Source organism: Leuciscus leuciscus, assembly GCF_965113295.1.
Source record: "Leuciscus leuciscus genome assembly, chromosome: 2".
In the NCBI taxonomy this organism is placed as follows: Eukaryota; Metazoa; Chordata; class Actinopteri; order Cypriniformes; family Leuciscidae; genus Leuciscus; species Leuciscus leuciscus.
This window is the reverse complement of record NC_138726.1, coordinates 56,417,607-56,434,162: the sequence shown is the minus strand read 5'-3', so window position 1 is coordinate 56,434,162 and position 16,556 is coordinate 56,417,607. Positions and strand designations below refer to the sequence as shown.

General features: G+C 35.3%; 1 protein-coding gene and 1 long non-coding RNA gene across 2 annotated transcripts in view; one reads left to right on the top strand and one right to left on the bottom strand.

The window, feature by feature from the left end:
- The first annotated feature begins 80 nt into the window (after positions 1–80).
- Positions 81–12,557, top strand: LOC309493366. The gene is made up of 3 exons (XR_014203873.1): positions 81–624; positions 8,149–8,309; positions 9,064–12,557. It is a non-coding gene; the product is annotated as an uncharacterized lncRNA (long non-coding RNA).
- Positions 12,558–12,702: 145 nt separating this feature from the next.
- LOC309493192 (obscurin-like) overlaps positions 12,703–16,556 on the bottom strand; it is a 404,602-nt gene continuing 400,748 nt past the window's right edge. The window contains exons 34-37 of the mRNA XM_082162312.1: positions 15,277–15,330; positions 14,995–15,054; positions 14,788–14,862; positions 12,703–14,561 (exon numbers count right to left, since the gene is read on the bottom strand). Coding sequence (XP_082018438.1) covers positions 14,554–14,561; positions 14,788–14,862; positions 14,995–15,054; positions 15,277–15,330 — 197 coding nt within the window. The 3' untranslated portion in view covers positions 12,703–14,553. The remainder of the gene's footprint in view (positions 14,562–14,787; positions 14,863–14,994; positions 15,055–15,276; positions 15,331–16,556) is intronic.

Genomic DNA, 16,556 nt, shown 5'->3' with positions numbered 1-16,556 from the left:
GATCATTGAGGAGCAAGAAGAGGCATTTGAGGCTGTAACCCAAGAGAAAGAAGCAACCAGAGGTTAGAGAATATCAAGGTTTTATATTGTGTAATGCATGTGTAACAGGTCAAAGAATGACAAATATTTGTGCAACCTTTCATTTTCTATATTCTATTGTAGTTTATTTCACCAAAATATTGTATTGTTCAGTCATGTCATGGTAGCTTATAGGTATTGGGAGAGTTAATTGTTGTGTAAGTGCGCCCTCTATTGGATAGGAGCTAGAGTGGTGGTCATATACTGCATTTTCGCGTCTGAGAGAGAGGTGTGTTCACATCAGCGCAATGCAAACTTGAGATATACCTGTTAAAACTTTTGTTTCAGTGCACATGGTAACTTGTATGTGTATTTTATGATGAGTGCACCTACATTTAATCGAGATGTGTCGAGAACTTTGCTGTTTTGAGAGTTTGAGAAATTGCTAACATAGCTAACCTCTTGTTTGTTTAGCTGTATGTTAGCGATCGTCATTCTATCCTCTTGTGTCGTAGCCCACATGTTTCAGTTATCCTTTTTCTTATGTTAGGCTGATGCTGATAGAGGATAGAATCCTGAACTTTTGCTCTCTTTGAAATTGAACAGGTATGTACTCCCAATACCAGGTTAAGAATATAATGTTCATTTAAAAAGTTTTCTTGTATTGATTAATGTTCAATGGCACTGAAAAGCCCAGATGTAAAGCATGTACATGTTGCTCTGTGCATGTTACTGTATGTATGTATTGACTATTGAAAAGATGGTTTATTTCATGTTGCATAATGTTAATGTAAGAGCTAAAAGCCCAGAGTTAAAGGAACCGTATGTAAGAAATGTATTTCAATTAATCATAAAATGGCCCTGATATGTCACTAGACATTAAGAAATCATGTTCATTTCAAATACTTATGGGCAATTCCAGCGTTATGGATGTGACATTTGAACTCATAATGACAGGTGAAATGTCTCCAAAAAAAAAAAAAAAAAACTTCTTACAATATTTAAATTGGAAATGCATATTCTCAGAGCACCCAATCTGGGGCCTGTACCATGAAGCCGGTTTAGGTGGCTAGCCAGCTATGTTTCAGTTTAGTTTCCGCCAACCCTGGGTTTTAGGTACTATGAAATAGCTTGGCTTTAATCGGTGTTCGTTGCCATGGTATCTTACGCTGCACGGCTAACCTGCTCCGGGGCAGGTTATGTTCTGGATTCAAGATCTCAGACTGAAGTTTGACCAATCAGCTGAGAGCAAAGAAACATATAGGTGACGTAACTTATTCCCAGTGTCTGTTGTAATGACTTCACCTTTTCTTCCAAATCCTGTGACACCTCAGCGCAAATTGTTTGACGAGCACTTCGTAGAGAAAGAGTTTTTAGCCAGACAAAATCCCCTTGCCTTTCCTGATAGTTACTTGTATGAAAGATACAGATTTTCCGCGGAAGGAATGTCTTATCTTTGCGAACTTCTTGAGCCGCACATAAAGAATTTAACACGTCGAATTCATGCACTTACAGTACCGCAAATGGTTTTGCGTGTTTTTTTTTTTTTTTTTTTTTTTTTTTTTGCAAGTGGTACATTCCTGCACGGTGGGTGACGCACAGAAGCTCGGGGAAAACATATGTTTGTCGAACCATTCGTAAGGTGGTCCTCGCTCTGCGGGAGTACATGAATAGTTTCATTAATAGTGTTCCCCGGATATTTATCGACCATGTCCATAAAAGAGGGCTTTTAACAAATTGCCAGTAAGATATATTGATAGGGTGACATCACATGAACACTTGTTTTGTTTTTTCAAAAAGCAAATTTCACAAATGTAGCCTACTATACAATATAATACATGTTAAGAATTATTTTGAATCTTTTTTATTATTATTCTGTTAATCTTATGATAGGATTCCCAAGTCATTGCAACATGTATGCAGTGTAGATGCAATCACCATACAATATTTCACTTAATAAAAGCACACAAACTGCAGATAGGTCTCAAACTGTTTTATTGGTTTTGTGGGATGGGAGGGAGAAAGAGAGCAAGAGAAAGTGGCATTAATAAATATTCATACTAAAGTGTTACTTGGTTAAATAAGTTATACTAATATATATATATATATATATATATATATATATATATATATATATATAAAATATATAACTATATACACATACTGAGATCAGTTTTATCAAGCTGTTTGATTTTGTTTGGAGCCTCCTCAGCTCACAGTCAGCTCCTTTAGTGAACAGTCTAGTTCAAGTCTCCTTTAGTGAACAGTCTAGTTCAAGTCTCCTTTAGTGAACAGTCTAGTTCAAGTCTCCTTTAGTGTGCTGTCTAGTTCAAGTCTCCTTTAGTGTGCTGTCTAGTTCAAGTCTCCTTTAGTGAACAGTCTAGTTCAAGTCTCCTTTAGTGTGCAGTCTAGTTCAAGTCTCCTTTAGTGTGCTGTCTAGTTCAAGTCTCCTTTAGTGTGCTGTCTAGTTCAAGTCTCCTTTAGTGAACAGTCTAGTTCAAGTCTCCTTTAGTGTGCTGTCTAGTTCAAGTCTCCTTTAGTGAACAGTCTAGTTCAAGTCTCCTTTAGTGTGCTGTCTAGTTCAAGTCTCCTTTAGTGTGCTGTCTAGTTCAAGTCTCCTTTAGTGAACAGTCTAGTTCAAGTCTCCTTTAGTGTGCTGTCTAGTTCAAGTCTCCTTTAGTGAACAGTCTAGTTCAAGTCTCCTTTAGTGTGCAGTCTAGTTCAAGACTCCTTTTGTACAGGGCCCTGACTGAGTCTGTTTCCACCTGAAACATAATTCCACCACAAACATGATCATTACAAGTTTTCTGGAGGCTCATCAAAATCACAAAAAGTTCCTTGACTTCCTACAAACACAGGACTGACTGTAATTTATGTCAAGGGTTTTAAATTCTTACACATTTCTTCTGAAGGCCATTGAGGTAGAGGCCTCAGTTTCTGGGGCAGGTTGTGAAAAATCCTACAATAAAAGAGATGTGTAAGGGCCAGTCCCTTTTTTATGCCACACATTCAAATGTTTGCCATAATAAAAAAGCCCAGTGCATTCACCTCAGCAACTGTCTGAGAACACACAGACAGAGTGTCTTCATTTCCTCCACCCTAATAAATAAAAATAGGCCAATGTAAAGCATAACTGTTGTAAAGCAGGTTATGTTTGGTGTTCTGTCTGCTGCATACTGACCTCTGTGTGGGAGACTGTGTGTATGTGTGCTTGCTTCAACAGGGACACTGTAGTTCCCTCTACTGCAGAACATACAGTCAGCCATATTTAAAACTTAAAAAAGTAGTAATGTATTGCACACGTACCCAGTGTTACTTGCTTAGAGGAGCCAGCACCAGGGTCAGATTGTACAGCACCTGTAATCACATCCATAATCGGCCGTCCCTTATTGCCTACTCAGAGCCAACTCCTCCGCCACAGTGTATTCTGGTTTACTGAATTTAATTCTTTATTTCTGTTTGCTGCAAACAAGTGTTTGTGATAAAATGTTCACAAAAGTAATAAAAGGTTGTGGTAAATACTCACCACTTTGAATTATATTTTTATATTTTGTCTTTATCTGCTGCCAAGAACATTTGGAGTTGGGGTTGCATCTAAAAATCAATGAATATTAATCTTTCTTAGTACATACATGCACATTTTTTATATAATATAAAAATAGCCTATAGGCTATATTACACATAAATAGGCTACACATACATACATACATAATTTTACATAAATATAGAACGTATTTGTTTAACTTACACATTAACAATCAGCAATCTTTCTCCAACAGTCTTCTCTTGCTTTGGCAGCAGAGACCGTATTGTTTCGAGCTTGAAATACATATTTAAATTCATCGTAATTCTGAATGATTATCTCTTGCTCCTCCGCGGAAAAATATATCGCTCACGCTCTACCCGCGATTGGTTGTTCAGTGTCGACGTCACTCTTTTATGTGCACGCGCGCGTGGAGTAATCATAGCTTGAGGATCAAAGCCTGAGTTGACAGAGAAAGTTGATGAGCTGCATCATGGTACCAATAAAGCCTGATTGCATCGGTTTGGTTTTGTCAACTCAAAACTAATCCTGTAACCTCGAGTTTGTTCAGCTACCTTCATGGTACAGGCCCCTGGGGAATTGACAGGCAAAATATGTTTTTCTCAAATATATTTAAGCACCCCCAAAAAAGGAAAATATGCATGCGTTATGGATGTGACGGGAAATGACAGAGTTTTTGGTATACTGTTCGATTTCCTTTAAAGTCTGTGAACTTTTAAGTCCAATGTATAAATATTGCTATCCACATGATGAAGGGGTCTTAGCTGAACATAAAAATATCAATGTTTAAAATATATATATTTTTATAAAGTGTATTATGAGGAAAAACCAACGTTATGGATGTGACAAAAACCCTGTTATGGATGTGACGCGTCTGAAATACATAGAATCTGTTTGGAAAATCAACAATCAAACCATCATGGCACTTTTGTTGACGCATAATGGCTTTTTTGACATTAAAGGGATAGTTCACTTTGAAATACATTTTTGGTATGTTTTAGCTTACCTCAAGGGCATCCAAGATGTAGGTGTTTCTTTTTCTGCAGTAGTTTCAATTTTGATATTTTTAGGCCAAACCGTTCTTGTCTGTCAGTCATATAAAACGGGGTGGTGGTGGCGCAATGGATAAGACACATGCCTTTGGTGTGAGAGACCCGGGTTCGAATCCACTGTGAGACACCAATGTGTCCCTGAGCAAGACACTTAACCCCTAGTTGCTCCAGAGGCGTGCGACCTCTGACATATATAGCAATTGTAAGTCGCTTTGGATAAAAGCGTCAGCTAAATGAATAAATGTAAAATGTAAAATATAATGCAGTTCTATGGTCACGGTCTCAAAACACAAGCACAGAGTCCAAATTAAAACAATTCCCCGTCGTCCAAATTAAACAATTCCCCATCGTAAGTACACATTGATGGCCTAAGACACGAAACGAGCGGTTTGTGTGAGAAAACGAACAGTATTTATATCGTTTTTACCTCTTGAACACAGCCACGTCCAAGTGATCTGATCTGACGTGTACGCAGACTGGTGCATAGATATATACACACTAGATGTCGCCTTAAAGACATTCGTTCCAATGAACTGCCGTAGACAAGGCGACATCTAGTGTATATATCTATGCATCTATGCGCTCTCAGATCACTTGGACGTGGCTGTGTTCAAGAGGTAAAAACGATATAAATACTGTTCGTTTTCTCACACAAACCGCTCGTTTCGTGTCTTAGGCCATCAATGTGTACTTACGATGGGGAATTGTTTCATTTGGACGACGGGGAATTGTTTTAATTTGGACTCTGTGCTTGCTCTTTAGGGGGTGACCATAGACCTGCATTATATGACTGACAGACAAGAACGGTTTGACCTAAAAATATCAAAATTGAAACTACTGCGGAAAAAAAGACACCTACATCTTGGATGCCCTTGAGGTAAGCTAAAACATACCAAAAATTAATTTCAAAGTGAACTATCCCTTTAAGAAGACTGTCTGAAATGATTCTGAAGATCACAGACAAAGATTTCCTCCACAGTCAGGTGAACCGATGGACATTACTGTCCATAGATGTGAGTCACTAGCAATCATGTAGCCTACATTTTTTGTGTCTAAATGATCGCACGGTTTTCGGCCAGTTTATGGATTTTAATGCACAGTCGCGAGTCAAAATCAATTGAAATTAATTTTATACGATTTTATTTCGTATAAAAATGATTTGACAAAATAATTGACACGCAATATTATTAGCCTATTATTATTATTATTTTGTCAGCGTGATCGTACCGAGCCTCTAGGGACGTGGTGGTGGAAAAAGGGAGGGGGAGGGGATACACAGCTCTACAGTAATTTGAAAGTGATTGCAGTACCAGTTTTGGCCACAATCTTACATACGGTTCCTTTAATAACAGAGATAACACGCAATATGACACATACACACATATGCACAATGCAATATATTTATTTTCCATAATAATTCTATTGTATTTTATTTTCTGATTTTTGAATGTGATTAAATGTTTAGTCTGCATTCTACTTGACTGAGAGAGGCTGATTCTGATCAAGGACACGGCTCCAGACTAACTTTTTTTACTAGGAGCGCTGTAGCCCCTGACTGAACATTTTAGGAGCGCAAGCAAACAATTTAGGGGCACACCTTAAATCAGCTCGCAATGCAATTATTCAAATTCCCCACAAAATAACTGTAATACTGACAAATTATTTAGTAATAAATAGACTTAACGTACAGATATTAAAATGTGCAGTTTTCATTTAAGTTCACCGGCTCCAGACTAACATCTGAGGGCAGCGGCACCGCAGACACTGAGTGGCTTAATTTAGGGTGTAGATGAAATTAACTTTAATTATTATCATTCATAATGTCTTAATATTAATTAAAAAGCAAAACGAGTGAAGAAATTTATATTAAGGAGTCAAAATAGCCAGTAAGCATCATACTGTTTACAATGGTAATTTTATTATTTTATTTTTTATTTTTTTTTAATAAGTGTTTTAAAAAAAATAGTTTTCCTACGTCTTAATTGGTTTTTGTTTTAGGACAATCTTTGAAGGATGAACAAAAAATGTGTTGGTCATCACATTAAAAATAACATTTATATATGATATTATAGTTTTGAAGTGCTGGAAGAAGATGTGTAGTACTTGTCAAACTGGATGCGTTTGACTATTTCTGTCACAATGCCATGGTTAGAGTTCCTACATTAGCCTAAATCCATGGTGAATGTTGCTGATTTGTGGACTGAAAGTCTTAAGTGTTTCTCCTGTTTCCACGTCAGCGCTGTTTGATCTGATATCTATGGTTAATAACAGAGAACTCTGCGCCGAACTCTGTTTCTCACTGGATCTCGCAGCGATGATGGTATTAATTCTGAGGGCGAATTCAATGGATTTCTTCACTGGATCTCCAGAGTCTGGATCTCCTAGTAACAGTGTCTCTAGATCGGCTCGTGACTGGCACTGTCTGTTGTTGGAACATTTCTCCAGACGATGCTGGTCAAGATGCTTTGGGGAAAAGATGTTTTTATGAATGTTAAAAGTCAGGACACCTGCTCATCCTTTATCACAACTATTTTTTTTTTTTTTTTTACATTTTATAACAAAACAGTGAAGTGTTCAAAACTGTGCCATAACAGAAACAGATTAAGCTATTTCTCGTGAATGTGCACGACTTCTGATTCATTAAGTAAATAACTAAGAATAACAATGTGCCATACATTATATTACATTTTGTGCAATGGTCCAGTGTGTTTATGATGATAGTTTAAAATAATATGCTACCAACTAAAAGTGTGCAGCATAATGAACCGTTGTTGTACAGCTAAAACTGGAGGTGAATGACACTGGAAGCCTTGCACATTCAAGTTACAAAATGGTTGTGCCCACTCTCATGTTAAAAAATATGGTTGATAATATTAATGTAGGGACCACAAAATGCACAAATCAAAACTCTTCATAGTCTGGATATGAACTCAACACTCTCTGTTCGTTCTGAAGTGCATAACTAAACATGAGTTGGTCCATCACGTCTGATCATATGAAGGTCTCTGCAGGGTCCCGGTCCTTCATGTCCTCCATCACAAGCTGAAGCTGTAGGTTTCTGAGGAGTCGACACTGTGTCCTGCATTAATGGTTCGGTTGATTATGGAATAGCCAGAGGACAGACACCCTGTTCATATTAGTGCGTTTACATGAACACTGCAAAACGTTTGATTGGGTTTTAATGTCACAGTGTTTTCATTGTTTTGCATATTATAACTGGGCCACGTTTGGTAGTGTTTTGTTGTGCATGTCAGTGTGTGCTTTAGGTTTAGATTCGTGAAAGCTGTGGAAATTGTAATAAGCAATACAGTGTTATGTTGAAGACTAACCTGGAAAGAGAAGCAGTAACAAATATTTTACCCAACTGCTCTAAGTAATATTTCACTGCTTGGTGGTTGTATTCTTTGGATATTGTAGATAGAAATGCTGTAACGGCTCTGATTTACTCTACAAGATAGCTTCAGGAAAAAAATGTCCCTTTCTTTACCATGTTTCAATGAGTGTTTTCTTTTCTTGATGTACGCTCTTCAACAGAGAGCCGGAGTCCATCAGACACAGCACAGCAGGCCTTCAGACATTTCTCCAGACGAAACTGAGGGAAAGAAGAGAGTTGCAGTGTCACACCACAGGAAAGCAGAGACAGCAGTTCATGATAGATAGAGACTGACCGGCTACTTGTTGTTTTATGTCAAAAGGTATTTAATCCCATAATATTCGTTTTTTCATTTTTCAACATGCACTTGTATTTAGTCTCCGGCTTTGGGATACAGACGCTGAATTCCTCCACTGTTGTGAGGAGCGGATGGTGCATGACCAACACAATCTCCTAGTACTGAGTATCTATAGCATGCAATGTATTTGTCGTGCTATTTATACGCAGACATTACTGTTTGAATGCATAATGATACACACTGTCAACACAGTTTTGAACAACTGAAGAGCAATAGATGCAATTTCTCAAAATCGTTGTTCAACGCTGATGATATCTGAAATCAGCTCATACAAACACATCCCTCTCTTCATTGCTTCACCCTCAAAATGAACAAACACGCAATGCAAGAGTGGATGTCTCTTTATCATACTGAAACAAAGCAAAATGTTTGCGAAAAATAAAGTGAAGTTGAACGAACAAGGAAGCACAAATTGAACATGCAACACGAAGGCCATGAGTTGCTTGTATATCTTGTGTGCACTGTACGTGCCTCTCTACTACAATGCTAAATGAGACACAACAAAATAAAAAAAGACTGCACAATCCACAAAGGAATGGAATTAACTGAACGTCAGTCAGGCTGTGGACCTGAACCTGTGTTTATGGTCCGCTGAAAAGCAAGATCAAGCAAGCTGTTTTCCTTTTACATGTCTTTTCTAAAGTGAGGCATGATGGCATTTCTTCCAGCATGTGTTTGATCATCAGGACTCTTGTCTTTTTTTCCTCATGTGGTCCAGTGGTTCTTAACCAGGCTGTCCACTAGGGGTCCTCAGCACACTTCGAAGAGGGCCTCCAGATGACTTAAAATGATTTAAATAACAGAAGAAGCATTAAAATAATTGAATACAAACAATCTTTTTTTTTTTTTTTTTTTTTTTTAACAACTGGGTATATGAGGTGACTCATTTATAAAAGTTTTTTTTTTTTTTTTTTTTTTTTTTTTTTTTAAATAGACCGGGAAAGTCATGGGAAATAATAAAATCGAATAACTTTTATGAATACACATAAATCCTTATCTAGTAAATTCCCACAGACAGTGAGATAATGAACCTTTCTCCTCTTTACACTGATACTTAATTTACAATGCATAACAAATAACAATAAATAAATTCAGAAAATGCATTTTACCCTCAATACACTATTTAGCAAAAGAAGCAGTTTCTTTTCTCCTCTGTCCTACTACTTTTCTCTCCTGGAATTAAAGAACTTTAAAAGCAACAAACATCCATGGTTTCCTCGTCTAGCAGAATCTGATGATTCATTTAATGGCTCGAATAGTTTGCTGATTGGATGTTAAAGATGCCAAATATCCTCAAGAATGAAATATTATTTTAATGACAACACTAAGTTCACTGTGAGTTTATAATGCACTGCAAAGTAAAATAAAAACAAGATTTCAATGATTTTTTATTAGTATCTGTTTTTATACAGTTTAGTCCCAGAAAACTAAACTCTGGGACTACAATAACAGAGTAAAAAAGAGTGGAGGAGGTGTGGCAATATATGTGGATAAAAGATTGAAGTATAATATGGTAAAGAGCATGACAGCAGCTGTTGATAACTTACTAGAATGTATTACAGTAGAAATGTGTGTGGAAAAGGTACAAAATATTATTGTGAGTTGTTTATACAGAGCTCCCGGATCAAGCATTGAGTTATTCAAAGATTGGATAGAAAATATGTTTTCCAAATCATTGCAAAAGAGTCTGTTTATATGTGGGGATTATAACATTGATTTATTAAATCCAAAAAAGCATCAGATGACAGAAGATTTGATTGATACCATGTACAGTATGGGTCTATATCCCAAAATTACTAGACCTAGCAGAATTACCTCATATTGCGCAACTTTAATAGATAATGTTTTCACAAACATTATGGGAGATAACTTGGAAAGTGGGCTATTGTTTAATGACATCAGTGACCATTTACCTGTCTTTATTGTCTATCACTGTACTTAAACCTAAGTATCTAAATCAATATAAATACAAGAGGGAAAGAACTGAAGAAAACATCAATGCATTTAAGAATGATTTGTTAAAACAAAATTGGAAAGATGTGTTTAAAGAAGATAAAGACATCAATAAAGTGAATGATGTATTTTTAAATGTTTTTACATCATTGTATGATAAAAATTGTCCGGTAAAACAATACAGTTATAGACATAAACAAACAAATAGTCCTTGGATCACTAAGGGTCTGAAAAATGCCTGCAAAAAGAAAAACACATTATATAGGAAATGTATAAAATGTCGAACTGTTGAAGCAGAAAATAAATATAAAAAATATAAGAATAAATTAACCAGTATTATGAGGATATGTAAGAAAGAGTATTATAATAACATTTTAGATAAGAATAAAAATAATATGAAAGTTTTGTGGAAGGTGTTAAACAGTATTATAAGAAATGAAGCCGGAAATAAAAACACTGGTTATCCAGAGTATTACATTGAGAAGGATAAGATAGTAAATAATATGGAAGATGTGGTTCATGGTTTCAATAAATTCTTCATAAATGTAGGACCAGATTTAGCAGACAAAATTCAGGACTGTGAAGTAAAAAATGAAGTTGTTGCAGATCTTTTGGACAGAAACCTTAATTATATTTTCCTTAAAGCAGTTAAAGAAAAAGAGGTTCTACAGATTGTAAAAAAAAAAAAATGTAAAAGTAAAGCCTCAGTGGATTGGAATGGTATTGATATGGTATTGGTAAAAAAAAGTTATTATGGAGATAGTTGAACCATTAACAAATATATGTAACTTGTCTTTTCAAACCGGTAAATTTCCAAATAAAATGAAGATAGCAAAGGTAATACCACTATATAAGAGGGGAGACAGACATTACTATACAAATTACAGGCCGGTTTCATTACTCTCCCAGTTTTCAAAAATTCTTGAAAAGCTTTTTGCAGAAAGAATGGATAATTTTATTGAAAAATATAAACTCTTAGCTGACAGTCAATATGGATTTAGAATAAATAGATCAACATCTTTAGCGTTAATGTAATTAATTGAGGAAATTACAAATAGTATAGATAACAAAAAAATATGCAGTAGGAATTTTTATAGATTTAAAGAAAGCATTTGATACGATCAATCATGATATTATGATCAATAAATTGGAAAAGTATGGCATCAGAGGAGTAGGATTAAACTGGGTGAGTAGTTATTTATGAAACAGGCAACAATTTGTGGAAATTGGTGAACATAAATCAACTTGTATGAATATAACTTGTGGAGTGCCACAGGGGTCAGTCCTTGGTCCAAAGCTTTTTTATTTTGTATATAAATGATGTATGCAGAGTTTCTAATATGCTGAATTTTATTTTATTTGCAGATGATACCAATATTTTCTGTTCGGGTGACAATTTACAACAGCTTTTGGAGATAATCACATCAGAAATGAAAAAATTAAAACAGTGGTTTGATGTGAATAAATTGTCATTAAATTTAAGTAAAACAAAGATAATGTTATTTGGGAAACACACACAAAAAAATCCTCATATAAAATTGGAAATAGACAACGTTTGTATTGAAAGAGTTTATGAAAATAAATATCTTGGTGTGATTATTGACCACAAAATCTGTTGGAAACCTCAGATAAATTATGTCAAAGCAAAATTAGCTAAATCCATATCAATACTTGTGAAATCAAGGCATATTTTAGATCATAAATCTTTACATATACTTTACAATACTCTCATTTTACCGTATTTAAGTTACTGTGTGGAGATATGGGGTAATACCTACAAAACCAACCTACAGCCATTATGCACATTACAAAAAAAAAGTTATAAGAATTATTAATAATACAGGATACCTTGAACATACCAATCTATTGTTTTTTAAATCACATATATTAAAGTTGATTGATGTGGTTAAATTCAAGACTGCACAAATTTTGTACAAAGCAAGAAATAATTTACTTCCAGGAAATATGCAAAAAATGTTTATGGATAGGCAGGGTGGGTATAACTTAAGAGGGGAATATAAAAAATAAAAAATCAAACCATTTGTGGAATGGTTTGGAGTTGGAGCTAAAAAACAGTACAAATATATATAAGTTTAAAACATTGTATAGAAACATGCTTTTAAAAGGATACAGGGATGAAGATAGGTAATGTTGGGCGGGGATATTATACAGACTGTAAAGGGATAGGTGATTATAATGTGCTGGGTTGCACAATACATTATTATGTTTGGCTGTTGTGTTTCTGTTTTCATTGTTTTTGGGGTGTTTGGTTTAGGTTTATAAAGAAATGGTGTAAATAAGTGTTTAAGTAATTATGAGCATTGAAACCAGGGGTGGGAAGTAATAAGCTTTGGCTTCCTCCTGCTCCTTTTCGAACATATTAGTTATTTATTCAAATATTATGTTTATTTTGTTGTTTTGTTTACAACTTATATATGTTATATTGTATTTTCTTGGTTTATTTGTAATATGTTCGAAACAAAATAAAATGAAATGAAATGAAAACACACTGAAAAACACCCATGAAACTGTTTAAAACATGGTCATTGCTTTTGTTCATAAGAATAACAACAATCTAAGTTAAAAATTGTAACAAATGTGAAAAACTCATGCAAAGAAAATCATTTGTATATCTTTTTCACACTTCATTAATTAACTGCAGAAGAAAAAAAAATCACACTTCATTAAATAACTGCAGCAAAAAATACAAATAAATCACACTTCATTAATTAATAACTGCAGGGAAAAAAAAATTCACACCATTAATTAACTGCAGCAAAAAAAAAGAAAAATCACACTTCATTAGTTAACTGCAAAAAATAAATAAATAATCAAATTTCACACTTCATTAGTTAACTGCAAAAAAAAAAAAAATCTAATTTCACACTTCATTAGTTAACTGCAACAAAAAAAATAATCTAATTTCACACTTCATTAGTTAACTGCAACAAAAAAAATAATCAAATTTCACACTTCATTAATTAACTGCAGCAAAAAACAAAACAAATTCAGACTTCATTAATTAACTGCAACAACAAAAAAAAAAATCTATTTCCACACTTCATTAATTAACTGCAGCAAAAAATACATATAAATCACACTTCATTAATTAACTGCAGCAAAAAATACATATAAATCACACTTCATTAATTAATAACTGCAGCAAAAAAAAAAAAAGAAAAGAAAAGTATGAAACAAATAAAAGAAAGAATGAAAGAACAGCATTTATGAAAGATTAAGAAAAAATAATAGTCTTTGCAAAAACAGGCCCTATTAGAGAAGACAGGTAACGTGTTAAACATAAATGGCCAATTGTAATAATAATTAACTATTTTATAGAGCGACTTTAAAAGCAGCTTCTCAAAGCGCGGTACAGAAAAAAAGTAAAACACTGCACAATAAATACAAAATAAAAGTCAAAATCAACAAATGCTATCAACGTAAACTTTAGGATGACCATGGCACTCTTTCAAATTAAAAGTCTATAAGAGGCTTTTTGAATCAAGGCTTTTTTAATTTGAAAGAGTGCCATGGTCATCCTAAAATCTTCTTTGATGGACTATTACAAACTCTATAGAGCACCTTAACTCTACACGTTTCCCTAAGATACGCTCTCTTCTATTGGACTTTGTTTTAAAGATCAAAAAATGCTAGTTTAAAAAAAGATGTCTTGAGTTGAGCTTTAAAGATGTCATCGGTCTGAGTGGAACAGTGAATGATTTAGACCGTGAGGAGTCAGTGATTCGGGGGGGAAGGGGTTAACAGTGCAGATAAATAATGAGGAGCCAATGTAATGCCAGCATCATCATTTTAAAATCGACACTGAACCTGAGCGAGAGCCAAAACAGGAGTAATAGGGTTGCATGTCCTGGTCCCAGTCCGGATCCCATGGTGGAAGAGTTTTGTACTGGAGCTTATTAAATGTGGATTTAGAAACATTGGCTAAAATGGCGTTACAGTGATCAATCCGAGAGACAACAAATGAGTTTATCAGCTTTTCAGCTACCGAGAAATTTGCATAGTGCGCAATCTGGCTATATTTCTGAGCTGAAAAATATGTACAAAAGAATCGAATGTAAGACTCCCATCAAAAATTGCGAAAATGACATCACTAGAGAAAATGTTTTACATTTGCTTATATAATATGTGTGCAGATAATACAGTGCAGTTCTCTTTCAGTCCAGCATGAGCAGTTGACTCAGATTCATTACTTCTGCTGGTGTTTCTCTCTTTCCGTCTGTTTTCTTCACTGCTCTCAGGGACCTTTACAAAGAGAACGCAGAATGATGAATTATCCAGGTAATGTGGACGATAAAAAGCTCTGATTTGAGCTCATGCTGTTGATGATTTACAGTTTTAAGATCACAATGAACCTGATCCTCACAAATAACTGAACGGAATCACTAAAAACAGATTTATATTCTACATGAAAGTGCAAACTGTGAACTTCTTGTAAGTGACTGTAAAATCCTTGTATGAAAAATCGTACGTGTTTTATTGGTTTTGTGACCTTTCTTCCTTAAAACTTGAGCATACGTTGCATCACCGACTCCAGCATCAGCACCTGAAGAACACAAATGTTGATGAGATTTTCACACTTCCTCAATGATCCACATGACTTTATGAATCATTCTGATCTATTAATGTTTAATAGTTCAACTTTAACAGTGATGAAGCTTGACTCTGTTTCTCTCACCTCTATCTGTGTTGTTCTTGAGTTCAGAGTATAAAGTGTCTCCAGACTCGCTGCTCTTCCCTGACAGTGAACAAGAGAAACAGAGAATAAACACACACTTTACATCTGCAACTACAATAATAACTGATAATCCATGATTATATCAAGAGAGAACAGAACCTCTCAAACCACAATCAACATTTATTAGCAGGTGCTGTTTAAATATTGTATATTGTTTTATATATTTTATTTTCACATGATCTGTAACCTGTTGAAGACAATATTTCAGAGCATATTTTTTACCTCTTTTATTCTCCTTAGATTTCATTTCAATCAGAACATCAGCAAGTCCAGCGCCTGTCATGAGGAACACCAGCTCGATTATCTGACTCTTATTATCAGTCTTATTCACTACAGTAAATGTGGGATTGTTGAGACTGTTGTTACATTTCCAAAATGAAGGTCTTTATCAGTTCTGTTAATGATTGTAACGGTTCTCTTTTCTGAATATAAGCATTATATATTATATCTAGTTAAATGTGATTCATTCAGACAGTTTTGTTTACAGTTTTTCTCCATTGGTTTGGCTCATTTCTTGAAACAGAAATTACATTCTCAAAACAACATGGACAAACCTCCAAACCACTTGGCAATTGTTCACAACAGAATTGAATTTATCATTCATTTCATCAAATTGCTAATGTCTAAGTACATGTCTCAAAGTCTCAGTACATCTTTGCAAATGATTAAGTACAGGTAGCCTACATTTAGCACAATTTTCCAAGTGAATAGATCTTGTTGATCTAAACTGATTGTTGAATCTCAGTCTAATGGTTGTTCGCTCCAAATCGTGTCAGCGTCATTTCATTGTATAAGTCATCACATGCACAATAGTCTGTTCAATTGTCAAAATTAGTCAAGAACATAATACCTTGAATACCATATATGTATATATGTGTATATATATATATATATATATATATATATATATATACCATATAATATTATTGGCCACCGGGCCACGGTGGATGTCCCAGGCCAGCGAGGGGGCAATATAACTATGTGTGCTGCCATATCTGAGAATGGTGTGGCCACTCACATCCCCAGTCTTGGCCCATACAATACACAGAAGCTCATCTTCTTGGACTGCCTTCATTTTGATTTGATCCCTGAAAATGAGAGAGGTCTCGTAGGGCCTCACCTACCACACAATATGTCATTGAATGGGACAATGTGAATTTCCACCATGGCCCGCTCATCAGGGCCTGGTTCACTACTCATCCAAGGATGGTCATGGTGTTCCTACCACCTTACTCTCCTTTCCTCAATCCTATTGAGGAGTATTCCTCCGCTTGGAGGTGGAGAGTGTATGAGCATCAGGCTCAAGATCAGAGGTCCCTGCTCCATGTGAGGATATTACAGGAGATCAGTGTAGGGGATGGTTGCGACATGCACGCCGTTTCTTCCCTCATTGCATCACAAGGGAGAATATATGCTGTGATGTGGACGAGAATCTGTGGCCAGACAGACAGCAGCGTGTGGATGGCCAGGAGGGTGAGGAGGACGGTGGCCAGGAGAGGGAG